The 19,222-nt window shown below is 41.2% G+C and overlaps 1 protein-coding gene across 4 annotated transcripts in view; it reads left to right on the top strand.

The window, feature by feature from the left end:
* VAV3 (vav guanine nucleotide exchange factor 3) overlaps nt 1-19,222 on the top strand; it is a 259,303-nt gene that overhangs the window by 36,612 nt on the left and 203,469 nt on the right. For all 4 annotated transcript variants that reach the window (XM_061633875.1, XM_061633876.1, XM_061633877.1 and 1 more), the window contains one exon: nt 18,984-19,100. In XM_061633875.1, coding sequence (XP_061489859.1) covers nt 18,984-19,100 — 117 coding nt within the window. The remainder of the gene's footprint in view (nt 1-18,983; nt 19,101-19,222) is intronic.

Raw genomic sequence — 19,222 nt, 5'->3', positions numbered from 1 at the left:
TAGCTCCATGTGAAGCCTAGGCAGGAAGTTGGGCAAGGCAGACCTGGGTATTTCAACAAGTAGCAAATCCAGACTGAGCATTAAATAGGACTTCAAGTTCCTTTGTTTATTTATTGAATTTATATCATGTCTTTCTTCCTGAAGGATCCCACCGTGATGAGTGAAGTGCTACTTGTAAAGGGGCCCAGCCTGTTTTAGGAGCTGTTGACTTTTGATATGAAGCTGAGGTTCTGTTATGGCCTCCAGGCCATAATAATCTGAAGAAGTAATGTAACCTCTTCAGCTCAGAGAGGCACTGGCATCATGGACTCATCTAGTGCTGAAACTCCTGAGGAGACAGGCATGTTGAAAGGCTGGTTCAGAGGCACATTCTCCTCCTAGTCTGAGATGTACCATGAATCCAAGGCCTCTTCGCCTAAGGATGGGGTGTTAGAACCTTGGGTCATAACACTAAGGTTCTATCTAAACTGATGAGATGATCTAAATAGTAAAACCTTTCCATGAAGATGAAACAGCACTAGTCACTCATTGCTAAAATGCACAGGGCATATCTGATACATCAATGTAAAAGAAGAGATCAGGATATTGCTTATCGGTTCTGGGTTTTTAATTTTTTTTTAAGTTTAGTGTACTTAAGAACACTAAATATTCTCAGGAACTAATCCATGTTCTAACCTGCATTAAAATGTCTCACCCTAAAGCCCACAAACTGTTAGGAACATAGAAAACTGTCTTGTACCGAGTCAGCTGTGTTTGCCATCATTGTTAGAACACTGGGCGCTTGCTTTATCAGCGGATCAGTTAAAAGTAGAAGATGCTACTTGGCGAGCAAAGGAAGCACACTGCATGTCAGGAATAAATCATAATGGAGATACTGACATGAAACTCATGAACTAGCTTTTATGGGGGGGTTTGTGTGTACAGAGTTAGTGGTGGGGCAAAGGCGCAAAGTGAGCAACAGTACTGAGATTGAATACTGTGATATGGAAATTTTTAGATGCTTTCAGGCTGGGGCTGAAAGTGCAACCGTAAGTAAAAAAAAGAGAAGCAGTTTCTTTTGCTTCCTTCCTCCTCACTGCTTTAGGAAACATGTCAGCTGTTCCTCTGTTACTACATTGGATGCAGGAAGGATTGACAGCTGGTGCAAGGGCAGAGACAGGGATCAATGAGCTATTTAATGACAGGCTCCAATCCCTAAAGAATGCTGTGAAGTATAGAAAATGTAGATATTTAATACCATGTGTGTCCAGTGGCAATTGATTTTTAACTTCCTATTCTGCTGAAAATTTAAAAAAGGAATCTCGCAGTTGGCTTCATTTCATGGTTAGGAATTCTGGTATTTTTTAAAAAGAGCATAAAAACCTGAAGTTCTTTAGAAGTTAAAATATATATGGTTATATGTGAGCTGATGCAAACATATCCATTTTCAACTTTGGAAATGTGATTTTGGTACAGTGAGGGGATTTGGTACAATTCAGGGTAAATTGATTATTAGAGATATTTCAAAAGAGTAGCCTACACTGGCCGCACATGTGTATGTTTTGAAGATCATTTTATTTATTTATTTATATATGTTAATGCTAAAATAAGCTGCTTAGAGTTTTACAAATATAAAAAACAATGAGCTGCATTGATGCTGATAGCACTGTTTTATAGGAGGTGTGAAGGAGGCTAAATGTGGGCTGTTGTGCCCTAGTGTAGTTCATTCTGCAGTGTAAACTATTAAAATGTAGTGTCATTCTAGTTAATCAGAGATCCTGCCTTCATTAATTGGGATGTGTATGTGATGGCAGTATCACTAATGCATATACTGGCCATACTACCTACAGAATTGTCATTTAGGTGCTTGCCTAAAACTTAACTGTTCACTCAGGGTTTTCCTGAGGGTTGATCCAGCCATGTTGATGTATTAATCTGATCACTGGTTTTATGAATGCAGATTTACTGTTTTTCCATGGTGTTCCATTTAGATCGTTTCCAGTCCTCTAACATGGAAGCTGATTTTGCAAATGGTATATTTTTATTACGAAATCAACAAAATATTGCATAAAATTTTATTTTATTTTATTGAATGTATTATTGATTTTATGCTGTTCACTGCCATGATATTTTTATTTATTTATTTATTTATTTTATTTATTAAATTTATTAGTTGCCCATCTGGCTGGCTGTCCAGCCAATCTGGGCGACGTACAAGATAAAAAACAATACATTAAAACGTTAAAATTTAAAACCATAACAGTAAAAACCTAACCCACCCCAAAAGCCTGCCTGAAGAGCCAGGTCTTCAAGGCCCGGCGGAAGCTCCTCATAGAAGGGGCATGGCGGAGATCATTTGGGAGAGAGTTCCACAGGGTGGGGGCCACTATTGAAAAAGCCCTCTCTCTAGTCCTCACCAGTCTAGCTGTTTTAACCGGTGGGATCGAGAGAAGGTCTTCTGAGGCTGATCTTGTTGAGCGGCATCCCTGACGATGCTGGAGGCGCTCCTTCAGATAGACTGGGCTAAAACCGTGTAGGGTTTTAAAGGTCAAAACCAGCACCTTGAATTGGGCCCGGAAAACATCCGGTAGCCAGTGCAACTCCTTCAGCACTGGAGTGATGTGATCTTGCCGGCGGCTGCCTTTAATCAGACGAGCTGCCGCATTCTGTACCAGTTGCAGCTTCCGGACTGTTTTCAAGGGTAACCCCACGTAGAGCGCATTACAGTAGTCTAGGCGAGAGGTGACCAGGGCATGTACCACCGGTGGGAGCAGATGGTTGGGAAGGTAGGGGCGCAGCCTCTGTATCAGATGGAGTTGATACAGCGCCGCCCAGCTCACAGCCGAGACTTGAGCCTCCATGGACAGCTGGGAGTCAAGAATGACCCCCAGGCTGCGGACCTGGTCTTTCAGGGGCAATCGTACCCCATTGAGCACCAGGTCCACATCCCCCAGCCTTCCCTTGTCTCCCACAAACAGTACCTCGGTTTTGTCAGGGTTCAGCTTCAGCTTATTCCTTCCCATCCAGCCACTCACCGACTCCAGGCACTTGGACAGGGTTTCTACAGCCAACCTCGGTGAAGATTTAAATGAGAGATAGAGCTAGCGTTGGCAGTTTCATTCTTTTATTGTCATTGATCACAATTTTAGTTTTACATTTTAAAAATATTAGACCACAGATAACTCTTAAAGCTTTGCTCCTTCATCAGTTTGATCCCCAATGAATTTCTGAAGACATTTTAAAGCAATTTTATACAACAGCAGTTGTGTATAGTACATAATTAGAAGTCTCCAAAGCACCCTTTTGAACAGTGTAGTAGTAGCAATAATAATACTATTTGTTAGTCATTTGTTACATTAAAAAGGTCTCTAAGTGAGTTGCAACCTATTTAAAACATAATCATAAAATCTGGGAGATCATGATTATGTACACACTTAACATGTTGAATAACCATGGAATTTTGTTTCTTGAAAAGAAGATATAACATCATGGTTTTCATTTGCATCCTAACCTATGTAGACACCTTTCAAGTTTCTGATCACTTTCCAGTTAAAAACAGATGCACACATATTTTTTCTGACTAAGGTTTGGCTATTATACAGCCATGAGAGCGGCTGTATACTATAGCCATAATGGATTTTTCGCGTTCCGCAATGTTAAATTCAAAATACCCCCCATGCCATTCTGATGCTTCCTATAAGCTCATTTCAAAACCAAACTTTACAAAACTTGTAGTCCTGAACTCAGAAACGCTTGCTTAACAATGCTCTTAGGTTTTCATGGTGATACACAAAACAGAGTTCAAAGTGTAAAAAGAGAGAGTTAAAAACCAGACCCCTCTTGGACTTTTTTCTGAGTTCTCATAATTTGTTGAAATTAATTAAAAATCAGCCATGTTCACAGAGGACCTGTAATCCTATTACTGACCATGCCCCATACTCTGACCTTCATCTTCTGCAGTTTAAAAGTTAAAAAAGCCTGCCCGATTTTTAATTAATTTAATAAATTTTGCATTGAACTGAATAATGTCGGGCATGCTCAGTAAGAATCAACTGTCAGTGTTCTAAAAGCAGACTCACAGCTGCTGGGCTTGGCTAATCAGGGGGCCACACCCACACCAGACTTTGATTTCAGTCATGGCTTCCCTCAGAGAATCCTGGGAAGTGTAGTTTGTGAAGGGTGCTGAGAGGAGACTCCTATTCCCCTGACTGAGCTCCAGTGGCCAGACTGGTTTAACAGTCAGCCGCTCTGATTGAATCTCCGTGAAGGGAACAGGGCATCTCCTAGCAACTCTCAGCATCCTTCACTGACTACACTTCCCAGGATTATTTGAGAGAAGCCATGACTGTCCAAAGTGAAATAAAGGCCTGGTGTGGATGTGCCAGTGACAGCTTTGGTTTAAATGTAGGTGGGAGACTACATGTGCCTGCTATAGAATAAAAAGGTGGGGGAAATGCTGAAAAATGATACTGTTCCCAATGTTTTCCTTTTGGAAAGGAAAGGGGCTTCCCCTCTGCTCAGTGCTCCCCATCCAATCTCTTTCCCTCCTCCCTTCCCCCCCTCCCCTTCCTGCCCTCCTCCTGTCCCCGCTCCTCCCCCAGGTCAATTTTACCTATCCTAAGCATGATTGCACAGGAGTAAATCCCATTGATTTCAAAAAGTATGCAAATGATCAAACCTGCCCTTCCCTTCTCCTCCCTCTTATTCCCTCCATCTTGCCCCTCCCTCCTCCTCCCCTCTCCCCTCTCCTCTCCCTTCCCCCTCCTCCTCCCCCATGGTCAGTTTTCCCTATCTTAAGCATGATTGCATGGGAGTAAATCCCATTGAACTCAATAAGCATGCAAATGATCAAACCTGCCCCTCCATGTTGCCTCTTCCCTCCTCGTCCCCTCTCCTCTTCTAGTCCTTTCCTTCCCCTTCCCTCTCCCCCCTCCTCCATTGTCAGTTTTACCTATTTTAAGCATGATTGCACGGGATTAAATCCCATTGAACTCAATAAGCATGCAAATGATCAGACCTGCTTTTCCGCTCCTTCCCCTCTTCTTTCCCTCTTTCCTCCCTTCTTTCTCCCCTCCCCTCTTCCTTTTTTCTCCTTCCCTGCCCACTCCAGCCCTCCCTCCGTCCCTCTCATGGTCAGTTTTGCCTATCCGAAGCATGATTGCATGGGATTATTCAAATGAACATGCAAATGATCAAACATGCCCTCCTCCCCCCTCTCCCGCCTTCTCCCATCCTTCCCTCCCTCTCCCACCTTCTCCCATCCTCCTCCCCTCTGCCCTTCCTCCCCTCTGCCCTTATTCCCGTACCCCTGCCCTTCTTCCTGCTCCCCTCCCCATTCCCTGTGGTCAGATTCAGCTGTCATAAGCATGGCTGCAGGGGAGTAAATCCCACTGAACTCAATAAGCATGCAAATGATCAATCCATTCTCAGCAGACTTGCACAGGATCGCATTTCTTACCTCCCGGATTAAAAAGCAGGGAAATCCTTGTGGTTTAAGAACGTATCTATAGCCCAATTTCCTTGCTTTTTAAAGTTTGTTAGAAATATCTGTTGGCTACAGGTACATTCTTAAACCACAAGGGTTTTTTTTTTTTTGCCTATTAGTGAATATAACATAGATTTAAGGTCTCACAATAAATAGTGAGTATCTCCTTGGGTTGTTTTAGTCTAATTGTCCCACAATCTTTCCTGTGATGTTTTGAGGATTGTAATCAGTGAGTTTTCCTTTTCTCTTGTTTAGTGATCTTTCTGTGTTGTGTGTTATTCCTTTTCGTTACTTGTATTTTAAACTTTATTTTTAAATGAAATTCCATGCTAAAATGTATTTGTTTATTGCATTTATATCCAGCCCTTCCTCTGATTTGGTGAGGGTAATGTGAATGAGGAGAGAGTGGTTTGTCCAAGATCACTCTGTGAACTTCATGGATGAGCAGGGATTCAACCCCTGCCTCTACACTTGGCATGGTTATTGCATTATGCTATACATACCAGCTCTTTTCCTACTTTACTTTCTTGAGTTTCCTTCTTGTACCCTTCCTCCTCCTTTCACCTCACTATCTGCCTCATCGCCAATCCTCGTATAATGTGTTAAAGGATATTCAGATACTGTATAACAGGGCTGTGAAAAAACTGTCTGAAACAGACCTTGGACAGCTGCTGCTAGATGATTTAGGCCAGGGGTGAGCAGAAGGTGTTTTGGTGTATACGGGCATGGATTTCCTACTCTTAGTTGTTTGAAAGCAATAGCAAAATGACCCCCTCCCCCAGATTTTGCTATTGAAATTAAGAAAGTAGGTGTCTGGGTAACCAAGTATGGAAGGACTGTGAGCTCAGTTTTGGGGCTCAAAGTCAATTCTTGAGCTCAGGAATTTTAAAATTCTAAGTACATGTCTTTTGCACTTGGCTCTGATTGGTGGATCTTGAGGTTTGTAAAGGAGATTCCAAAAGCCTGATGTTTGCCCACCCTTAAACACTGCTGGGCTAAATGGACCAATCTCTGGTCATATCTTCCAATATTGTTTTAAAAAATGTTAAAAACAGATAGAGGGGCTCTGGTCTATTACCTGTATTTCTCACTCCTATGTATCGAAGAGCACCTTTGCAAGGATTTACGTCAGGGCAACAGCACGGAAGAGGGAGATGAACTTAAAAACACTTTCTCTTCCGTGCCAGTGTTCTGGTCAAAGTATTTTGTATTACCTTTCCTGTACGGAAGTTAAAAACAGCATCAAACTTTAAGAGATCCAGTTGTGGTTTATGTGGCTAAAGTAACAGGAAGAAAGCTTGCTATCATTTGGATGTGTTGCAAAAGGGCTTAAAAAAAAGAGCTGATTCACATCAGTCCCACATAGCACTGCTTATGGTCAGGGATGGTGGAAGTTGTCCAAAATGCTTGGGGAGGGGGTACCTCACCGGGTAAGGCTGCTGCAGTCAGCCAGTTGTATATTGAGCAGAACAGGAAGTATAAAAGTAACCTTTACCTTGACATGCATGGCAAGGCACATGAAACAGACATCTGTCACCTGATCAACCACAGTTGACTATTGATTGTCTACTGTTTTCCAAACTTTTTATAGTGTTTTTTGTATTAACACTGGGAACACACTTCTCTCTGCATTCCAGAACATCTGTATGTGTCTCCCCCCCATTGTTGCCCACGACAATTGACAAGCAACTTCAGGATAGCCTAATTTTAATATTGCCTCCCATCACCTCACTGTGCTCTTCCCCCAGTCGGTCAGGGCTCAGGGATATGACTGGTGTTGCACCACCTGTACAGCTGTGATGCAACACTGCATTAGGGAATCCTGATACATTCTTACTTGCTCACTGGAACAGTGTAGCTGCCTATATGCTGGTAGTGAAAGGGTGACGTTATTCGTGGTGCATAGATCTTTTGTGTTCCAAGGGACATAGAGTGGTGGATACATCCAAAGTGTGGCTTAATCGTCATGTCATTTCAGCCCCTCTCACGGCACACAAGCATGTCCCTTCACATTGCGAAGAGATGTGTTCAGTTAACCATCAGTTCTTCCAAATGTCTGGAATGCTGGGTTATCAGACGAAGTGGGATCTGAGACACCTGTTCTGTCTGGGAGTGAGTGTATGTAGAATCATAGAATAGTAGAGTTGAACGGGACCTATGAGGCCATCAAGTCCAACCCCCTGCTCAATGCAGGAATCCAAATCAAAGCATTCCTGACAGATGGCTGTCCAGCTGCCTCTTGAATGCCTCCAGTGCCAGAGAGCCCACTACCTCTCTAGGTAATTGCTTCCATTGTCGTGTGGCTCTAACAGTTAGGACGTTTTTCCTGATATTCAGTCGAAATCTGGCTTCCTGCAACTTGAGCCCATTATTCTGTGTCCTGCACTCTGAGACGATCGAGACGAGATCCCGGCCCTCCTCTATGTGACAACCTTTCATGTACTTGAAGACTGCTATCGTATCTCCCGTCAGTCTTCTCTTCTCCCGGCTAAACATGCCCCGTTCTTTCCGTCTCTCCTGATAGGGCTTTGTTTCCAGTTCCCTGATCATCCCTGTTGCCCTCCTTTGAACCTGAACATGTACCATGAGAGGGGAAAGTGGCGGATTTCCCTTTGGTCAGAAAAAGAGTTTTGAGCTTTTGGAGCTGGTTGGCAAGCAAAAGTCTTGGGCAGATGCAAGGATATACATTAGGATTTTTTGGGGTGCGTGTGTGATATTTGCATATGGCAGGCACTACTTGCATCCTTCTTTAGTCTTTGCACGCCTGCATATTTGCAAATGGATATTTCAAAAATTGCCACCCCCCCCCTGTATGTCTCTAGTACTTTTTTTTGGGGGGGGAGAGTAAAGAAAAATACTTTGTAAAGCTGCATTTGTACTTCACTTTCCTGAGCAGAAAGGAGAGGGGGAGTCCTAATGCAATGTAGGAGTCTCTCAAGTTTGTTATCTGTTTGAAATCACTGTAGTTGGGCTGGCTATATAGGTAACTATGCAATATCTCAGGAAGTCTAGAAGAGATTCTGAAGACCTCAGAATCTTTTTGAAAACAACAACATGCAACTGTAACTTTGGTGGTCTACTTTCCCCTTTTATTTTTAAGCTGCATGTAGCCAACATCAAAAGAGGGGTATATAATCTTGAGTTAATATTCTAAAGTACTAAAGTCTAGTGTTCGCTAAGTATAGTTCATGAACAGGCATGGTATGGCAATGCACATTCACCGTAATATTTATATCTAGAGAGATCCATATCTATTCATTACCAAAGAAAAAGGGAGCAGACTGCTGAACAGTGAAAGATTGCAGAAGGTAGTGGAGATCATATGGCTTTCTTGTTCAATTCTCCAGGTAAACTTCTAACAATCTGCTATTCTGGCTGCACCTTTGTCTTTGCATATAAATTAAGGTAGCTTATTTGCCCAACTAATAATGCAGTCTTTTATTGCCTCTACTCCTCATCTTGGGGGCTCATGGAGAGTCATTGGATGCATTCATTGTGGATGAAGGTTTCATCAGTGATCTCTGTTTTGTTCAGAATGCTTTCAGCTATCTTCAGTAAAGACAATAGTGACAATTACCGGTGTTAGCAGAGCAGAACTAGTTTAATATGTTTTGGCTGCTGAAATCTGTAAAGGAGCAGGAATGATTTTTGAACTCTGAAATCAAAATATTTTAAAGTAGTTTTATCATTCCCTTTCCTCTGCAGTGCTGTATATATCTATGAGGACACAGAGTTTACATTTTTAACATTTCTGTTGTAATTTACAAACACAAATTAGGAGACTAGAAAATCTGAAATTGAACTAGTGAATGCCACAGATTGAGAATTGGGGATTTTCCAGCTCATACATTTAGCTACTGTGTTATGCCTGCTCTGTCCACATGTTCCTCTGATCAAGGCACCTGACTGGAAACAATGTGTCTTGTATCTGCCTTTGCCACTGATTGCAGTTGAATCTGTTTTCCCATTGGTTATCTTTCTTTGTTATCTGTTTACACTCCTATACAGAGCAATATGGTCTAGTTGTTGTTGCTTGTATGAGCGAAGGCATTGAATTCAGTACTCGGAGAATGGGGAAGGGGTGGTGCTTAATAGCAGGAGCCTGGTGGGATGACTGGAACCTATTGACATTAGGCAGGCACCAGTTTATATGCCTGTTGAAAAAAACTTTTTTTTGCAGCAAGTCTTCCAAGATATATGATTTTAGTTTTGTATATTTGCTTTAAAAAGCTTTACTAATTTTTATCTGTGTTTTATTGATAATTATTTTTTAAGAGCTTTGTGGATTTTAGCTGTGTTTTATCTATACGTTTATTATGTGCACTTCTTAAGAGTTTTGTGATTAAGTGGTCTGTAAATATTTATATATTAACAACAACAACAACTATATTTATAATTATATTTATTGCTTTCTCTTCACCAATAGGTCCCAGGTTTGGTTACAAAATTGAAAACACAATATTAAAAAGAATTAAAACACATTCCAATCACAAGAATAGGGTGGGTTCTGAAAACAAACATCTCAGAAGCAGGGCCGGCTCCAGGAATGCCAGGGCCCTTGGGCATCAGCTTGCCCTGGGCCCTGGTGTGTGTGTGTGCGCGTGTGCATGCCCCCCACGCCCCACCTACCTGTCAGCTGTCTTTTACCATTGCCCTTAACAAAGATGGCGGCCGCAGTTTCCCTAAGGGGATGACACCTCCACCACCATCTTTGTTGATGGCACATGTGCGTGCTATGCGCGCACATCTCTGCCATCAACTAAGATGGCGGCAGGGGCTTCAGTACCTTAGGGAAACTGCGGCCACCATCTTCGTTAAGGGCAAAGGTAAAAGACAGCAGGCAGGTGGGTGGGGGGCTGCGGATCGTGGAAGGGGAGCGGAGGGACGGCTGAGGGGCCCCCTGTAGCTCCAGGGGCCGTCGGGCCAGTGACCCACCTGGCCACCCTTTAGAACCGGCCCTGCTCAGAAGCCAGAGGCCAGGGTAAAAAGGTGTGTCTTTAGCATTTGCTGAAAACTATATAGCAAAGATGACAGATGCACCTCTGTAGGGGGGGATTCCACAACTTGGGGGCTGCCACAGAAAAAGCCCTTTCCTGGGCCACCATCCCCCAAGCTACTGAGGTTAGTGGCACTACCAAGAAGGCCCCTTTGCCAATATTAAGACCCAAGAGGGTCTGTAGGGAAGGAGACAGTCTGAGATATTTTAGGCCTAAGTCATTTAGAGCTTTAAACACTAGTGTGAGCACCTTAAACTGAACCCGGGAACAAACTGGAAACCAGTGCAACTGTTTTAGAGCAGGGGCTATAGGAATTCTAAAAGGAACTGCAGCCATTAGTCTGGCTGCTGTGTTTTGAACCAGTTGAAGTTTCTGAGTCGTCTTCAAGGGCAGCCCCACACAGAGCGCATTGCAATAATCCAGTCTGGAAATTACCAGAGCTTGGAGTATTGTTGCCAAGTCATCTTTGTCCAGAAGAGACCATAGCTGATGAACCAGCCAGGGCTAGAAATAGACACTGTTAGCCACTTAGGCCACCTGAGCCTCTAGTGACAATGCTGGATCGACGAGTACCCCCAAGCTACCAACCAGCTCCTTCCAGGGGATCGAAACCCTGTCAAGGATAGGCTATCTTCCCATCTCCTGGACTTGAGAACTTGGAACACATAACACCTCTGTCTTCTCAGGATTCAGCTTTAGTTTGAAATACATAAAATGAAATAAATAAATGAAATAAAATAATAAAATCTGCAGAGGTGAGTTGGCGAGCTGTGGCAGTTGGGTGTAGCAAATAACAGGGACAGAAAACATGTGAAATATGAGCCATCAGGCCCAAAATATCTAGGAATGGTATGTGTGAGTGTCATCCAAGTTTGTACAACCCATGAATTTACCATAATCCACCACCCATATATTGTGGCTTACTGGGTTGCTTGTAGTCTGAAGGCCAAGCTAGATGTAATGTTAATTGCATGAATGCAGTTGTTTTTGTATTTCAAGCGAAACTCTGATGGGCATCATTGGGAGCTTACCTTAAAATGGAAGTAGCAGCTTCAAAGAGGCAATTTTTGTCAGATTGTGACAGGGTGAGAGAAAGTTAAAACTCTATTCTCTCCTTCCTGTGGCCCACCTTCCCATGGCAAAAAGGGCACAGGTTAATTGCGTCCACTCAATTAATATCATGTCTAGTTTGGCCTTCAGTTGTGCAGTGAATATAGGTGGCTTATTGAAGCCAAATGGTAGGTGTCATTTGGCTTGATGGGTGTAAGCCTGGTGTAACTATGTTTGTCTAGATTGTCAAAATGCTTTGGAATACTTTGGAAATCTCCTCTGGAGGGTTCGGGAAACACTCAGAGTGGAGGTGCAGAGGGTACACAGGGGTAGGGGAAGTTCTGTTACATGAGCAAAAATTATTCTGCTCAGGCAATGATTTCACTGGATATAATCTACAGTTTTTAAAGTCCCATTGAAATCGGTGTTATTTAAACATATCTGTGTATGCATAATTGTGGCCTGAATGCATCCCCAAGTAGGATTTCAGCAAACTTTAAAAAATAATTTCCTCATTGAACTCAATGTGGATAGGTATTTTTTGGATGGGTAACCTAGCAGTATATGTTACATTAGTGCTTCAGGCACCTTCATAGGCATAACAGAAATCGTGAAAATCCGACTGTATGTATACAGTAGTGTTGCCCAGTCTTTTGGCTTTGAAAGTTGGCTGTTTTGACATGAAAAGGGGACAATACTGCCTCTCCTTTCCCCTCTTTTGTGTTTCATCATCTTACATTGGAAATGTGGCTCACATTTGGATTTGCAATCTTTTTGCCAGCAGGCAGCTGCAAACTCCTTCCTGTTTAATGTCCAATTATTTTTTTTCTGTTTTTACTAGCTGTAATAGGTTTCTGTACTTTTCCTGTGTCAATGCACATTGGCCTGTGCCATACTGAATAAACATTAAATATGTAGTCTTCTATACTCTGTGGTCAGACACTGCAGTAAGGAAAATTGATGCTAGATTCCTGCAAAGGTGCATGTTATGAGCTGTAAATGATTGCTTTTGCAGCCTAAAATGTTTATAATTCCTGCTGCTACTACTACTAAACATCAAGGCTGCAATTAAGGACAGGAGAGAAAAACGGTTCAGTTTGCATTTAAACCTGAACCTATCAAATTCTTACTTTCTGAAACAATATGTCAACTGAAACACAGCCATCTTTTGAAATCCACCCTTTTCTGACTTTCGCAATGCAATTCTCCAACCATGCAGTCTATTGCAAAAATGTGTATATTAGGGGAAAGTGTTCCTAAAAATGAATATATTAGTGAAAATAACATACGAAATGCATTATATTAGGAGAAACTGCTTGCAAAAATGTGTACATTAGTCAAAATTGCATACATGTTTATTTGGGGGAAATTTGCACTAAAATGCTGAAATTTTTCATGAGAATTAATTTTTTTAATGCAAATGTGGAAAACTGAATTTAAGACTTGAAAAATGAGAATGTGGAGAACTGAAATGGTCACATCCTTGCATCCCTAGCTGCAGTCTTCTGATTTTCCAATGTAGAGCAGCTCTTGGAGTGACTTGGATTTTAGTTCAGCCGCCTCCTTCTTCCGTTATGCCACCTCCATGCTTGCTAGGCTTGGTACATTTTTCAGCTGGGTACCCTGCACTGTGGCCAGAGCATGTCTAACTTTGAAGTACTCAGGAACCTGCTTCCTTCAAGATCTATTCCCATAGTTGCACTCCTGTTTCTGCAGCCTTTCCATGAAGTGAATTTTTTGAATTCACTGCAGAATGAATATGCTGAAGACAGGGATGGCCCAGCCAACATTGTATGGATGGAGAAGGAAAGGCTGTATGAGATAGAAGTAAAGACCTCCAGAGATGGAGTGCTTTGTGGCCTTGTTATCCATTACTGCTGTCAAGGTGCCGCTTACATCAAGTACAGTACATCACATTTTACATTCAGATCTGTAGGTATTTTGAGTCAAAATCTGAAGATCTGATTGTCTATAAGAAGAGGGAATTTATTTATTTATGAGATTTGTTAGACGCCCATCTGGCAGAGGTTAATCTGCCACTCTGGGCGACTTACAACCAAACACAAGTACATTCCATATAGACATAATCAAAATCCTAAAAATTAGAAATTAAAAATTAAAAGCTTAAACATTTAAACCCCCCAAGATCTGCAATCTGCCAGCCTAAATTGAATTTTAATCCCCCAAGAACTGCAATCTGCCAGACTAATTCCCTTCCCACGCCTGTGTAAAGAGCCAGGTCTTCAAGGTCCGCCGAAAGCATAGCATAGTGTGGGGACCTTTTGGAGATTGTTTCCCTGATGACTGACATAATATAATGTTGAAACTGTCCCTGTCCCCTCCTTTTCCCCATCATCTGGTATATTCTGTTATTTTATAACAGGGGAACCTGTAGCTCGCCAGATGCAGATGCTCCAGAGACACAGAAACAATAATTTAAATTGTGATTTCCATAACATTTAAATGTAGGCTTAATGGCTGTGGAGAAAAATGTTTGAACTTAGGCTACAATCCTAAATGCACTTATTAAAGAAGTAGCCTCATAGACCTCCTGTAGAATTCAGAGTTGCTTCTGAGTAAACATGCTCAGGATTGTGCTGCTTGTTTACTTTGCCCTTTGTGTAAGGAACTTTGGATGACCAACATGGAAGTATTCCAATTTTATAACCGCAGCACCTACAAGGTAGGTTAGCCTGATAATGGCTCGTTCAAGGTCAACCAGTGAGCTTTGTGGCTATGGTTGGGATATTTGAACTTGGATCTCTTTTCTCTAAGTTCAACACTCTGCCTACCTACACTATACTGTGATTTTTTAAAAAAACAAACTCATGGAGAATGCCATACATTTATTGATGTACATGTGGCTCAATATCCAGGATTATAAACCTTTGAGCTTAAGTAGAAGAAATAATCATAAAAATAATCTCTCACTGACTAGTTGCTGTGGATAAATTTTGCACTGTGTTGAACAGCTTCTTGGTAAATGTGGAATGGCTCTTCAAGCCCTTTTTTAGAGTAGAGGTGGGGAACCTTTTTCAGCCCTAGGGCTGCAGTCCTAATGGGCTATTTTTCAAGGGCTGCATACCGGCAGTGGTGGGTGTTGTCATACTCAAAAAGTAACTTTCTACATTCCAGCCCTGCAAAGCCAGAGTTTTCCACCCCCTCACCTCTCCATCCAGGCAAGCCAGAAGCATTCAGGGAAAGGCACTCAATGAGAGTGTCGAGCAGGGCTCGCAAGAGGTGTGGCCTGGAGAGAGTCCCAAGGGCTACATTGTGAGACCTCAAATGCTGCATTCAAACCCGACATCTGCACACGTTCCATAGGGTGTTCTCATATAAGGAGTACTTGTATCCTGGGCAGCCAGAGCCCACCGAGATCAATAGAACTGGCATGCTTAGCAGCACTATGTTTATATGTCCCCCCCTTCGCCCCCACTGCAATGCAAAACAGCATCTATGTGAAAATTCCCCGAGCGCATAGAAGGTGATACCAGTCGTCAAGAAGTTATCAGCAGAGTTGTTACTTTAAAAAAAAAAAATTGCAGTGAACCAAATTATTATTAAAAGAATCCTGAAGAAGGCATATATTCCACGATAAGGCGTATACATGCGTTTGGGGATCTCTTTGTTATCCGCTTTCCCAGACTGCTTTTGTAAACTCTTATGATATAATCCGACATATTTAAACACTTCTGAGGCCCATTGATTTCATAACTATTCTCATTTACCTTTCCCATGTGCTTAAGTGTGGTTAGAGCATGCACTTACTGAAGTTACTCAACACACGCCTGAGATAGGAAATTAAGTAGTTCTTCCTCCTTGGTTGTATACTAAAATTATAATAATATACTAAATAAATGACAATTTGCTTTGTTAGTGCTGCAAAATCTGCTGCTTGATATAGAACTCTTCATCCTGATAAATATCAGGGCCCATGCTGGTTTTTATTTTTTTTATTTTTTTCAATATAGGATTTTGCTTGAAAATTGAGACAACTTCAACCAATAAATATATTCAGGTTCATTTGTCCTATGGAGATGTCTAACTTCAGGAAGTGGTTCGTTCTCGTAGCACATTTTTGGCATTTTAAGTTTGTTGGGGTTTTTCCCCCCTGTGATCCTTAAGAATTGGTAAAAAAATTAAGGGTGCAAAGTTATATGTATTTTTAAAAGTATTAATAATGCATGTGGTCTGTTAATTGGGTTAGGTTAACCGTTGAGAGAGACATCTTTTAATCTTTGAAAGATAAAATGGATGGCTATTGAGCCATTAAAATCTGAAACTAAACACGTTAAGTGTGCTTTCAGGCAACAGGGTGATTTCATCCTATTGTCAAGAGGCTTGTTACTTTAAAGGAATTACTTTTGTGAATGGTAACTAAAGATGTGCCCCTCTTTCCAATGGAGGAAAGATTGACAAATGGTGACAAATGGTTGGTTTCATGCTGCTGAAGGCAGTCTTAACAGACATGGAGTGTTGTGTGACACATTGCCTCCCGAATGTGGTGTCTTGCAAAGAACAGCTAAATTCAGTGTCATACCCTGTAATTTCCTATTTAATTTCTCATAAAAACTTCAGCATGAAATTAGCAGCATGCACAGAATTAAAGACTTGACTTAAAAAAGTCTGCTATAAGGTATGTGATAAGATTGTGCAAATATGCCCACAAAAGTTACTAGCCCACAGTTTTTGCATTTTATTATCCCTCTGCTCCCCCCCCCCCGTAACTATGTAGTAATTTCTCTCATACTGACAGCCTGAAAGGCAGGCTGGGGGGAACAACAGAAAAGAGCCAGTTCCCTGCTTGTTTTTCTTGAGGCAATTCTTAATGGCCACAGTTGAAAAACTAATGCACATGCCTAGTATATAGTGGCAAAATTATAATACATCTTTCAAGGGTGTATTGACGAGTAACGGCTTCAGTTGCTAGGATTCTCATAATTGCAAAACTGATACTACTCCGCTCCTTCTTTGGATTTGGCTTGCCCTATCTCTTAAAATACAAGGGAAATGTTCTAAGAAAGTCTCTCAGCTACCACATACGATTTAAGAAATTTGCTTTCTTATTGTATTTTGCAAAACCCAAGACAGCAGCTCAGTAATGACAGATGAGATTTTTCTTGGGGGGACGGGGGACGGGACCCTCTAGCTCAGCTGTAGCAATCCTTTCCTGCAATATGTAGCAACTGAGTGGCACTTGCATTTGTTCTAAAATACACTCTGAGTTTACAGGCTCCTGTAAAATGTGTGCATGCCCTAGAATGGCCTTCCCTAACCCTGTTCCTTCCAGTGTTTTGGACTGCAATTCTAGTCTCCCTGATGATTGACCATGATGACTGGGGCCGAAGGGAGTTGGAATCTTAACACCATATGGAGAGAAACACGCTGGGCAAAGCTGTTCCAGAAAACGCTGTCCTTAGAGTATTTTCCAGAATTGCCACAAATTGCATGGGTTCCTCATAGATCGATTTAGAAAGACTTCTCTTTGAACTGGAATGTTCAAATACCGGTACCTCAGGACTAAATATTTGTGCTTTGAGAGAGGGTTGTATAATTGGTGTGTGTGTGTGTGTGTGTGTGACAGAGAGAGAATTTGGGAAGTTTAAGGAATATCAAAGTATTTCTCCATTGCCTACTTTGTTGGGTTGGTTTACATAGTTTCTGCCCTTGGCTTATGACAGAAGTTCTAAGTATGTATGTGTGGGAAGTGATATTGACCAGCCACAGAAGCAAGGTTAGTGCAATTTTCCTACATCACATCATTCCTGTACCTAGACCGTGGTGTCTGGTGTGTTCAGTTCCAGTTCAGAAAGCAAAAAAAATGAGAGAAGAAACTGAGAAGGACTGATCCAGATGTGCCATTTGAGTGTAGGAGGCAAAAAATCAGTTGAAAAGTGCTTTGCCAATTCTTGATAATTTGTTCAGCTGTTTGAAATATAGGTTATTTGGAGCAGCAACTTTGCTCAAAGCAAGTCAGGTGCCTTTGGTTCACTTCTGAGGGTAGTGCTAAAATGAAAATTTGCCACATTAAATGTTGTGTACTAGTTTTCACTTCTGCATAACTTATTGTAAAACCATAACTGCAAAATTCTCAAGGGTATAATTATAGTACATTCTGCTTTTACAATATGCATTTGTGGTGTTTTTTTAATCTGTAAGTACAGTGCATGTACTGAATTTACAGTCTGTTTAACTAGAAATCTAATTAACTATTTTGGTGTGTGTGTGTGTGTGTGTGTGTATGCTCAGAGGGCTCATTTTCATGTGTTGTATAATTAATTCTGCTGTGGCAATGCCGTGAAAGTGCTTGAAGCGTTTTGGCTCGCTCATAGCTATAAGACTTGCAGAGTTAAAAAAATGTTGTCTTAAATACGTTAAATCATCTTAAATACGTTAATTTCATCTAGTTCATTGTGCCAAGGATGTCACAGTCTTCAGGGTGACATGGCCAGCCTCAGGTGGCACATTTTAACTTACTATTTGAGGGCTGCAAACTAAATTGTCAGATTAGTTTTACTATATTTTTACTACCAAGGATGAGCTACTGTATTTGGATTTTCTGCTTCAGACATCAAAATGTCTTGGACCATTTCTGTATTTCTGTTGATAGCTATTTAAATTGGGACCTAAACACTTAAGCTTTGAGAGCAGTTGCTATGGATGCTTTCATGTGAAGTTGTTTTCTGGGTCTTGTATGTGCCTGTTCAGAGTACCCTAAGACCCACAAGACACAGCACTTTAGCAGAGCTCTCCCCATTCCGTTGCTGGTCTGCATGGTAGTCACAGGATAGTGCTATAATCCAAAACAATAGCCATAATCCACAGAGCTGTGAAGCTACTTTAATGAGTCCAAGGGGTTTTTATAACTTTTTCTCTTCTTATTTGGTACTGTTCACATTTTAATGTCAACCTGCCCAATTTGCACTTGCGGAAATAATGCACAACCAAAACGTAGCTGCCATTCAGAATTTGCACTTCTCCAAATTTTGTGATGTAGTTCTCCAACCAAATGATGTGTATAAAAAGGCATATATTAGGGGAAAACATGCATAAAAGTGCATATATTACCAAAAATGAAAGGCATAAATGTATAAGGAAAATTGCGTGCAGAAATGTATATATTAGGATAAATGTACATGAAAAAAACTGATGAATTTTTGAAACTCATCAAAATATCTCAAACTGATGCAGAATGTGGAGATAAACCGATATTAAGACATTCATCTGTTCCTATGTCACACAGATGCCATTTGTTTAAATAAAAGAAGTCAGTTATTTCTCTAACCATGTGTGAGCCCCTTTGTATCCCAGACTTGTATCCCCGTTTTAGCTCTTATAAAGGCTGTATACCTACTGAGAAGCTGTAACTGTATTAAATATTTGACATAGGTACCATGTTTTTAAAGATAACTGTATGTATTTGCAGATAATTTGATGCCACACTTAAGAATGTTAACTTTTTATTTCCCTAGTTTCTCTGTTTAAAGAATATAAGAACCTTCCTTTCGGCCTGCTGTGAGACATTTGGGATGAAGAGGAGTGAACTTTTTGAAGCATTTGACTTGTTTGATGTCCGTGATTTTGGAAAGGTATTTACAATTTGATTCTTACACAATTCTGTGTATGTTTAAAATTAATGCATAATTCAGTTAGCATTTTGGGCTGTTGGATATTCTCAATGAATATACACATTCAGGTTTTACATGGTGGT

Source organism: Rhineura floridana, chromosome 6 (genome assembly GCF_030035675.1).
Source record: "Rhineura floridana isolate rRhiFlo1 chromosome 6, rRhiFlo1.hap2, whole genome shotgun sequence".
NCBI classification, from domain to species: Eukaryota; Metazoa; Chordata; class Lepidosauria; order Squamata; family Rhineuridae; genus Rhineura; species Rhineura floridana.
The sequence above is the reverse complement of the archived record's forward strand: the minus strand, read 5'-3'. Positions and strand labels throughout refer to the sequence as shown.